Source organism: Phoca vitulina, unplaced genomic scaffold, assembly GCF_004348235.1.
Source record: "Phoca vitulina isolate PV1807 unplaced genomic scaffold, GSC_HSeal_1.0 scaffold2, whole genome shotgun sequence".
Taxonomy (NCBI): Eukaryota; Metazoa; Chordata; class Mammalia; order Carnivora; family Phocidae; genus Phoca; species Phoca vitulina.
The window spans coordinates 89,541,005-89,551,831 of record NW_022589705.1 but is presented as its reverse complement, the minus strand read 5'-3'; the positions used below and the strand labels follow the sequence as shown (position 1 = coordinate 89,551,831).

The following is a 10,827-nucleotide window of genomic DNA, read 5'->3' as shown; positions in this document are numbered from 1 at the left end:
GGGGGGGGGGGGGAGGCCGCGGGGGGGCGGGGAGCGCGGGCGCGGGGCCTACCCGAGGTGGTGAACTGCTTGCCGCACTCCCGGCACTTCAGGGGCCCGTCGGCGATGTGGATCTTCAGGTGGGCCTTCAGGTTCCCCACCTGCGCCCAGGCCGGGGTCAGAGGGGCCACCCGGCGGAACGTGGCCCCGGCGGCCCCTCCCCGGGAACAGGGGACGCTCAGCCCTGCCCCCGCGGGCCCGGGCACGGAGCTCCAGCTTTCCTCGGGGCCGGCGGCGGAAAGGGGGAACCACCTCCCCACCCCAGTTCTTTGGAGGGCCTCCCCCTCCAGTGTCCGGGGGGGGCGGGGGGGGCCGGCCGCTCCCGAGGGCGCGCGCACCTGGTTGAACTTCTTGTCGCAGTGGGGGCACTTGTGCTCCTTGTCGGTGTCGTGGGTCTCCAGGTGGCGCATCTTGGACGTGGGGTCGGAGAAGGAGCGGCCGCAGTAGTCGCACTGGTAGGGCTTCTCGCCGCTGTGCACCAGCTGGTGGCGCTTCAGGTTGCCCGACGTGGTGAAGAGCTTCCCGCAGTCCTCGCAGCGGTAGCGCGCCTCGCCCGAGTGCCGCTTCTTGTGCAGGTTCAGCAGGCTGATGAGCCGGTAGCTCTTGCCGCACTCCTCGCAGCCGTACGGCTTCAGCGGGCTGGCGGCGACAGGGCGACAGGGAGGGGAGGGTCGCTGGGCTCCCGGAGGCCGGGCCCCGCGGGGGGGGGGGGGGGGGGCGCGTACCTGTGAGTCTTCTCGTGGGCCTTGCACGCAGCCGGGTCCGAGAAGGCCTTGCTGCACTCGCGGCACGAGAAGGGCTTCTCGCCCGTGTGGATGCGGATGTGCCGCTTGAAGTTGCCGGTGTGCGTGAACTCCTTCCCGCAGTCCTGCGGGGGGGCGGGGGGGGGGGGCGTCAGGGACCCGGGGGGGGGGGGGGGGCGGGGGCCGGGGGCGCGGGGAGGGCTGCACCTCGCACTTGTGGATGACCGAGCCGTAGGCCTTGGACTCCGTGCGGTCCCCGTAGGTGCCCGAGCGCAGGCCCCGGGCCTCGGCGCCCAGCTCGTGGCCGGAGTCCGTGCTGGCCGACTCCTCGCTCTCCTCGGGGGCCTCCCCCTTCTCCAGCGGGGGCCCCTCTTCCTTGACCTCGGCCGTGCCCTCCTCGTCCCGCTCCTCTCCTTTCCTGGCCGGCTCCACCTCCATTTCTGCCGCGAGAAGGGCAGGCACTGAGGCGCCTGGGAGGGCGACAAGGGGCCTCTGCAGGCCGCGACCTCAGAGCCAGCGAAGGCCGAGGCGGAGGTCTGGGCTCCGCTGCCCTCCGGGCGTGGGCCCCCCCCAGGGCCCCGCTCGGTCCTGCAGCCACAGACAAGCCTGCCGGGCGCCGGCCGGGGAGAGAGCCGTCCGCTGCTCGGAGGGGGCCGTGGGCCAGTGTCCCCCGGGGGCTGGGGACCTGCTCCGCGGTGGGTGTGTGTGGGGGGGCTCCCTACTGGCGCTGGGCGCTGGCCCAGCAACACTCCCACGCCAGCAGAAGCACGGCCGGTGCGCCCCCAAGAAAAAGAGGCCAGATTTCGAGAATGGAAAGATGCCTTGGGCCCAAAGCTAAAGCGGACTCATGGGGGGATCCACTGGAGGGGTGCGGAAGGGACGCTGGGGGGCGTGAGTGCCGGCTGGCTGGGCCCGGCCGGGGGGCAGGGTACCTTGCTCAGAGCTCTCTGACAAGGCGGCCTCGGCCTCGGCAGCGGCCATGCTGCTCGTGGGGTCGGGCTTGGGCTCCACGGGGGGCGGCTCCCGGGGGGCATCAGCCTTCTCCGTCTGCTCGGCCCCTGGGTGTGGTGTGGGAACACGCGAGGCTGGATTAGGGCCTGCCGTCTGGGGCCGGGAGCGGCTGAGGCCCCAAACGCAGGCTGCCTGGGCCTCTGCTCTGGCTGCGACAGGCGCCCAGAGCGAACAATGGGTCAGTCTGGGTAACCAGAGCTCAAGGGGTGCGGCTGCTGGGCCCCCCTCCCGCCTCCCGGCCCCAGGAGCCTCCCGAGGGAGGCGCTCGCTGCACTGGGGCCTGGGCTGCCGGGACGGGCTGGGACGGCCAGACGGGTCCTCGGTGCCGCAACTCACCGCTGGCCGTGCTCTCGGCCTGGCCGCCCCGCTCCTCTTTGGGCTCCCGGCCTGGGCCTGTGGGCGGACCGCTGCCGCCGGGGTCCAGCTCACCCAGCGTGGGGGCAGCCACCTTCTCCTCTTTGGCTCTCTTGTCTCCTCCTGCAGATGGAACGGGACAGACCTGCCATCTCCCGTCACGTGCCCATCACCTCGAGGGGTGAGGTGGCCCAGTACTTGGGAGCTCTTCCACATCCTCCCTGGGGGTACATCTACGTAGTGGGTGGCCAGTCTGTCTCCCCAGGCATCCACTGCACACGCCTGGCGGCCGCCTGGGCCCGGGCTCAACAGTCCCGGTGACGCTGCCGTGGGGGCGCCCACACCGGCCGGGGAGCACACCCCACACGCGAAACAAAGCCGCTGCTCAGAGTCAGCGCTTTGGAAGGGAGTGGGGTTCTCTGCAAAGGGTACCATGAGAATCTGGCCCGTAGCCGGCATCAGGAGGAAGGGCACGGGAGGGGAGGGGCAGCCGGAGGAGCGACCCCCGTGGGCAGAGGCCTGGGCCAGGCACGCCCCCAGCTCTCTGGGGCAGCAGAGCACAAAGCGAGCGGGTAAAAGGTGGGGAAGGGTAGGCGGACGGGCCCCTCGGAAGGCCTTCCTGAGACTTCTCACTAGCACCCCATGGTGCCGGCAACGCCGGGTAAGGAAACTGAGGCCCAGAGAGAGGAAAGGGAGAGTAAGAGGCAACACCCCATCCAAAGCCGCCTGCTCAGGAACAGCCTGCCAGGACGCTTACCTTCCGTGGCCGAGGCCACCGTATTCTCCCCGGGGCTGGCGGCCGGCTCAGCCAGTGACTTGAGGGCATGGCAGGCCGTGATGATGTCCTGCATCTGCAGGAAGCTGGCCACGGCCAGCACATCGTCCACGTTCTCAGAGCTCAGGCTCAGCTTGGCCGTGTACATGAACTCCAGCACCTGCCCCAGGCCTGCCAAGGACACAGAAGGCCATCACGGACCCGCCTCAAGGCCTGGCACCGGCCGCCGGCTCAGCTGCCCCACTCGGCAGCAGGACCCGGGGATCTGTGAAAAGCAGAGTGGCAGGCCACCAGCACCCCCCCCGCATACTGGCGCCCAGACCACAGCCTCTGAAATGAAGTACCCCCACAGAGGCCAGAGGGGGTGACGGCCGCCCTGCACGGAGGACGGGGTGTGAACGCCCACTCTGCACGAGGACAGTGGTGTGAACGCCCCCCTCCCCGGTATGCTCTCCACCACTCGGCCACCACCCCCACCCCCGCAGGACACCCTAAGAGGGTGTCAGCACTGGCTTTCACGAGGGCTCTGCCAAAACGCATCCGACCTCCAGGCCAGTCGCCTGGCCTCTCTGGGTCTCAGTTTCCGTATCCGTAAACCGGGGGACCACCACCTCGCCCTGACCTTCTCATGGCAGGTCCGCCATTCTGGGTTAGGAGCCAAATCTAGGACCAGTTCCTTCTCAATCCCCAGGTCTTCCCGACACCCCTCCGAGCCCCAACCGTGGCCATCCCCATCATGGTTAGCACGAGGGTAGGGGTTCAGGACGGACTGGGCCACGGGAAGGGGTCGGGGGGTGGGGAGAGCACCCCTGTTCTCTGCCCCTCCCGAGCCAGTCCTGTATGCACTCCGGCCCAGAGCTTGCCACGGGCCCTTCCTGTCAGTTCTCTTCTTACCACCCGGCTCCCAGTCAAAACAGGCCCCCCAAATGTGGAAGGAACTCGGTGCCCACACACTCGTGGCCTGGGGCCCGTGTGGGAGGCCTGGCGCACCCCTCAGCTCCAAGGTGCCACCCCCAGGAGGGCGGGGGCCGTGTCAGGAACATCAGGAGGGCCTTGCGTGGCACAGAGCCGGCCACAGCTTCCGAGCCTCCGCAAGCGTGGCCCTGGACCCAACGGGGTACCTGCCGCGTTACTGATGTCCAGGTGCACCACATCCTTCTGGTCCACGAAGAGCATCCTGAAGTACTCGCTGCAGGCCGCCAGAACTGCCTTATGGGCTTTGAAGTCAACCCCGTCCACCACAAACGTGCAGTCACACAACAGTCCCAGCTGCCGCTGCTGGTTCAGCTGCTCCAGGACGTGGCGGCTGTGCTGGGGAAAATCCATGGCTGCGGAAAGCCGGGGGGCCCTCGTGTTAGCAGACAGAGAGGACGCCAGCCCGCCCAACGGTCAACCCCCCAACTCCCAGGCGAGAAGCGCGCGGGAGAAGTAAATCCACCAAGGGTAAATCACTCCAGATTCCCTCTGCAAGCCAAGGCTGACCAGCGGCTCCCAGGTCCCTGGGTTTAACTGGCCAGCAAAGTTGCAAAAACCAAAAGCACTGAGGGACCAACAGAAAACAGCCACCTTTGTGTCTTGCCAGGTAATGACATTAGAAAGTCAAAAAACAAACACAAAACACTGATGACGGTGAGCATTAAAAAAGAAAAAGACATGGTCAGTTTAACATTTTTTACAGAAAGAATGCACGACATAATCTTAGAAGGCCAGCTCCTTCAACCCGATACATTTGGCTTTACAAAAACCTATTTCGTTGTTTTCCCCGTTCTGTCACACAGGTGAGACGTGCGTCTAGGAAGACAGATGTTCCATCTCCCAGCATTTCTGGAACGGACCCCCTCCCGCAGCACCCACAGGGCTTGGGTAAAGTCCTGCCCTTGCGGGCAGGGACCCGTCACTCGCTCTCTCTGATTCATAGGCTCAGGGAACTGCATAAAGCTGGGGAGTCCTCTGCCTCCAGAAACCTCTCCAGGCTGTCCCTGGAGGAAGAATGAACTCTGGTCCTGACCCCAAGAGCTGTGGGGCTGGCTGCAGCCTCTCTGGCAAAGGCTTCCCTTGATGTCTGGAAATCCCACAACTGTCTCAAGTGAAAATGCTCAGAAAAATTCCATGGCCTGGTGCCGAATAATCATGAACTACCACAAGCCATGACTAAATAAGTATCTAAAACAGCTCCCTCCTCCCCAGCAGCACCACGCCAGAGTGCATCTCAGATCAGCATTTTATAGGGAAAATAGCAGGCCCTCAGTTCAAGAAAGACCCAGTTTCAAAATAAAAGTCAACACCCCCACTCCTGGGGTCACACTGCAGAGACCTCCCCCCACCCCCCAACCCAGGGCCAGGCTGTCAGGCCCTGGTCCCGCATCTGAGGCCTGGGGCTGCTCAGAGCTGCCCCAGGCTCTTTCTGGGCAAGTGAGAATGACACTTCAGGGCTCCCGGCCCCCAGGTTTCAGCAGCCCCTCCCGCGCTCCCGCCGTTCTGTGACATCAGCCTCCTGGGGGTGAGTCACTGTGCGGGAGCCCTGACCATGTACGGTGGCCTGGCTGTGATGAGCAGCGAGGGAAGCCACGCCTGCCTCCCCACCTGCAGGGACTTGGCCAGCAAAGCCCACCCACCCTGTGGTGTCTGGAAACTTTGCAAAACCAGGGCTAGGTGTCTGCTGAGCTGGGGGAGGTCACCGGGCAGGCAGGCAGGGCTCCAGGGAGGGAGGGGGAACGTGGCGGAGACGACAGGCTGTGTGCCACGTGCCGGCCTCTGTTTGAGCTGTGAGTTCAGAGCAGCTGTTGCTGGAGACCCAGAAACAGCCTTTCCCTCCCTCCCACATCCCCACGACCGTCCTCCGATCCCGGCCTCCACACACAAGCTCCCACGGCTTCTCGGGGCTCTGCTCCGTCACGGTGCCACCAGCTAGAGCTCGGCAGAGAGGCACCAGGGGCCCCCGAGCAGAGGCCCCTACGGACACACGACACCTGGGAAGGCGTCCTGGTTGGTCTTCAGTCCCTAGAACAAGCAAGTTCCTGTTGTGACCTGGAAGGAATGAATCCGAGGAGAATTCTGGCCGCTCTGTGCCCGAGCTGGTAAAAACTAAAATAGACATGTTTCTGGAGAACATGGAAAGGAACCAGTGTCCAGTCCATGGGTTGAACACCCAGGCCGGGGCACTCAGGCCTAGGATCCAAAGGCAGTACACGCCGGGCAAGGGGTACACGGGACGGAGGTGGGGGGCAAGGAGAGGCCAGGCCAGCTCACCCCCAGATCTGCCTTCTCGCTGGGGGCAGGGGGAGGCACGTGAGCGTGTGTCCCCGTCACTAGTCACTCCCTATGTCCTCGGAAGCCCAGGTGCAGAAACCCCTCTCCAAATGGAGAACCACCAGAGCCCACGAGGGTCAGATGCTCCCTCAGCTTCAGAATAAGCCCATTCGGCACTTGGCAGCGACCCCGGCTCCTTCACCTTCACCAGCAGCCGACCCGAAAACTGAAGGGGGAGGAAGTGTCTCCCAGGTTCAGAAACAATCAGGGAGCATCCACTGAACAACCCTCCCCCGCCCAAGGTACAGAGCTGGTCCAGGCCCTTGGGCTGGAGTCGGCTGAAGGCAGAACCCTCCGGCCGGAAGGCGACCTGACTTGCAGTGAAGAGAAACCTGAGAGGAGACCCCAGGGTGGAAGGGGGCTGCCAGCTCTGAGGGCAGCCGATCAAGGGGGCTGCCACGAGCCCTCGAGCTGCTGCGGGAAGGGCACGGAGCCGGCTCTCCTGGGGCTGGACACGGAGGGGGGCGCTCTTTTCAGAGACCTTGGCAGGGTCGATAAAGGTCCTAGGAGAGGGTGGCTGGTGGCCTGGTACCTCCCGTGCCCCCCCGCCAGGAGAGCAGTGGGGGCCCACGGGGACTGTTTTCCACCCAACGCTAACCACGCTCCTCCGACGTGAGCTGCCGCCCAGACGTGGGTGTGGGGGCCAGAACACGGAGGCCTGCAGGGTCCCCCGAGGCTGCCTCCAAAGCTGTTCCAACAGAGAAACACTCCTAAGGTGCATCTGTTCTGACAAAATCAAAGAAAGAAAAGGAAACAACAAACCGGGAGAGAGGGTGAGAGAGGAAGCAGGGGAAGACCGGGAAAGGGAGGGAGCAGAACTACGAGGGAGGGAGGGAGGGAGGGAGGGAGGGAGGGAGGGAGGAAGGAAGGAAGGAAGGAAGGAAGGAAGGAAGGAAGGAAGGAAGGAAAGGAGGGAGGGAGGGAAAGGCCACTGCCACACGCAGATGAGCAGCCTTAAACACAGGCTCCAGTGAGCGCAGTCCTGCCATCAGCCCCTGGGAGTGCCAGCGCAGCCGTGGGGGCTCCCCGAGTGCTCATGGGGGTCCCCCACACAGGCTGTCAGCAACACTGGGGACGTTATAACCTCCCCCCACTAGCAGATGGAGCTCAGAGGCCCCCAGCTGCCCCCAGCACTCACCTCTGCCAGCTGGCGCTCCTCTAGAAAGCTCCAGCAGCCCCTTTCTCCCTAAGGCGAGGTGGTGAGCAGGTGAGGGGCCAGCTGGTGTAGTCCTCCCCTCAGAGGGGCCGCGCTAGAACCCGGCAGTGCCCCACCCCCAGAGCTACGTGAAACGCTCTAGAAGATCATGGCAATCCTCCCACTGTCTCCTGTTTCCTTCTACGCTCCACAGTGAAACGAACCCACCGCCATCTGGCCAAGCTCAGAGGGGCCTGGGAAGAGGTGAGGGCACCTGCCTGGGCCACACAGCTGGACGTGTGCGCCCCACGGGCGCGGGGAGCTGCCCACCCCAGTCATTGCATGCGCCCAGGGGTCGCCTCGTCCGAGGAGACTTGAAGCAGTAGTAAGATCAACAGCCCTGCCGCCTCATGTCGGTGATCAAGGGCGGCTCCCCCAGCCCCAGCCCCGCTAATGCAGTCCCTTCACTCGAGCAAAAGTGTGGGGGGTCCCTTACCTCGTCTTGCTTTAAGGGCAATAAATGTGGGCCTTAAAGCTACTCTAAGACAGACCCTAAAAGCTTAGAACTACAGAAAAGGCAAACAGAACAAGACCACAGAGCCCACCAAGCCCAAAGCCCTCAGGTTAGATGCAGAAAATGAAGCCACCAACTGGCACATGACTTGTCCGCTCAAGAAATGGCCCGACCCTCCAGAAACTCCTCACTGCACTCCTCACTCCTGTCCTGTGACCTCTTCCATGGTCTGATGAACGGGGCAGATGTCTGGCGTCAGAGCTGGGACTCTGCTGATGGCCACCCACCCGGCCGGACACACAGCCCTGGCCTGCCGCACAAGGAACTCGTTTGGGAATGGAAAAGCCAGGGACCTGGAAAAGCCCTGCAGTGTGATTCCAAACAGGCACAACTAAGCAACGTGGACACGGATGGCCGCCAACAAGTCCCGCCATCCCACCACACCTGCTAGGAGATTCCAGCTGGATCTGGGTGGCTCTGACCGACGAGAGGCAGGGACTCGGCGCCCATTCTAGGCCTGGCCCTTAAGAGGGCTGCAGATTCCGCGTGGCTCTCCTGCAACCCAGCCACCCCACCGTAGGGATGCCCAGGGTCTCCTGTCAGAGAGAGAGGGCACAGGGAGGGGCCCCGGAGGAGACGCCACGGACACAGGCCACGTGATGAACTCAGAGGCCCTAGCGGACAGCGGGATGCGAGACGCCTTCCTGGACCTTCCAGCCCAGCTACTAGCTGAATGCTGTCACATGAATGACCCCAACACCCCGTGGAACAAAAGAAACTGCCCAGTCAACGCACAAAATTGGGAGAATAAACTGCCGGTGGTTGTCACGAAGTTTTGAGGCGGTTGCTCACAGCAACAGATGGTAAAACTATAAAGAAAAGGCAACAAGTAAAAAAATGTCCAGGATGATGGTTCTGTCTGGATGGAAGGGCAAGCAGGGGTCCTCTGAGACACTGACTCGGATACACCTAGATTTATTATTTTAATTAAACATAAACATTTCATATACTTTTGTATGGCAACATTTTTCAAAAGTTGACAAAATTTTTAATAAGAAAAAAGTGAGGTACAGGTGCCATCCTCAATCTTGCCAAGACAGGGCTGTTTGCCAGCATGCTCACGGCCGCTCGCGCTGGGGCTGTGCTGAGACCCGGGCCCCAGGTTTCAGGGGAGCTGAGTGGGGTGCAGGGGGCTGGCCACGGGAAACACAACCCATCTCATTCATGCTTCAGTTCCAGAACATCCACAAGCAGATGATGACAGGAGGAAGGGCTCCCCTTGGGCGGTGAAATCCACAAGATTCAACAAAACCCGGATCCCAGGCCCTAGGACCCTGCCCCCAGTAACAACGAAATGGCATTTGTGGGAGTCTCTTCAACACGGCAAGAAACACGGTGCCGTGCATGGCACTGCCCGGTCACCAAGCAACTAAGAACGTGGCTACTCTGGTGTCCAGTCCGCACTGAGCAGAGGCAGCAGAGCCTCTGGGGTCAGGCCCGGTAGGACCCGGATCCAGGGTCGGCCACCTGCCACGGCAGCAGTGGATCCCCAGCAAAGCTCCTCCTCCGGCAAAATGGGGCCAGTGGGGCTGCGTCCCAGGTGTGTAACAGGCTTCCATTAGATGCGGTAAGCCCGGAGCCTGTTCCGTGCCTGCCACGTGGTAAACACCCACCGAACTAGTGCTACCAGGAAGCAGGGATGCAAATCAGAGTTTTATTTTTAGGCCGAAAACCGTATGAGATGGTTTCTACATATCCTTTTATGCTGGGTACCTTGGGTAACTATTTAGTGACTTGACCTTGTTAAGACGTTGTAATCATAACCCATTATTCTTTCTAAAAGCAATCTGGAAAAATCCCAGAGCCCAATTAACATCAAGAGAGGGAGGGAGGGAAGGGAGGGGCACTGGGCAAGAACCATTCAGAGCAGTTTTCTCTGTCGGGGAAGCACTTTATATTGAACAACTGTTCTGTTAAAGCCCAAGGGTGCTCCCGGGTGAAGGCTGGAGCGCCTGCCCAGAGCTCTCAGTGGGTCCGCAGCGCATGGCTCCATCTCGGAGTCAAAGGGGCACCTGTCAAACATGAAATATTACCCAGGTTATTAGCAGGCCCTACACTGCATGCAGGGTTTCCAAACTGCCACACAGAGGGAAGCCATTAAGCCAGAAAACAACTGGCCTAGCACAAGGAGCTGCTGATCTTGACAAACGGTCCCCGGCTCCCAGAACACGTTGCGCCCGGCTGCGGGCCTGGACATGACACAGCCATCTCATGTCCAGGGGCAGGTGAGAGGGATCACCACTCCGCTTCCAGCTGCCCTGCATTCCGGATTTTCTGGAAACACAGGTGGTTCCTGTCTCCAGCTTAGCACACACACAAATTCAGGCCAAGGCAATGGAAGTTCACAGCAGGCCAGCCTTGCAACCACGAAACCTACCTGCCCAACCTACCATCCAGCCAGTGTGACACCCTATCCCTTTTCAGGGCAACATGGCAGAGAGGCAAGTCCCAACAAAACCAGCCCTTCCGGCATTTTCCTCGTTGCCCAGCAAATACAGCTCTTATAGTAAGCTCGTGTCTCTCAAACTTTTAACATCAATTTCCCCTTTAGGGTAAACATACAGACTGACTCAGCCCTTCCCAACAGCCCCAGATTCTGATACTTGATCTTCTACTGCGTAATGGCTCCACTCTGAAAATCACTGCTACCTTCCACATAATCCTATCAGCCAAGACTCAGTAGTATTTTCTGTGAAGTTTGTATTACCAAAAAAATTGATTTTTTTTTTTTTTAAGATTTTATTTATTTATTTGAGAGAGCATGAGTGAGAGAGATCACAGAGGGAGAGGGAGAAGTAGGCTCCCCAGTGAGCAGGGAGCCCATCGTGGGGCTGGATCCCAGGACCCCGGGATCATGACCTGAGCCAAAGGCAGCCGCTTAACCGAC

General features: G+C 61.7%; 1 protein-coding gene across 1 annotated transcript in view; it reads right to left on the bottom strand.

Moving 5' to 3' along the window:
• Positions 1–10,827, bottom strand: part of ZBTB17 (zinc finger and BTB domain containing 17) — a 30,919-nt gene that overhangs the window by 3,040 nt on the left and 17,052 nt on the right. The window contains exons 2-9 of the mRNA XM_032393021.1: positions 4,044–4,250; positions 2,905–3,093; positions 2,130–2,270; positions 1,715–1,840; positions 990–1,222; positions 765–907; positions 378–678; positions 42–140 (exon numbers count right to left, since the gene is read on the bottom strand). Coding sequence (XP_032248912.1) covers positions 42–140; positions 378–678; positions 765–907; positions 990–1,222; positions 1,715–1,840; positions 2,130–2,270; positions 2,905–3,093; positions 4,044–4,250 — 1,439 coding nt within the window. The remainder of the gene's footprint in view (positions 1–41; positions 141–377; positions 679–764; positions 908–989; positions 1,223–1,714; positions 1,841–2,129; positions 2,271–2,904; positions 3,094–4,043; positions 4,251–10,827) is intronic.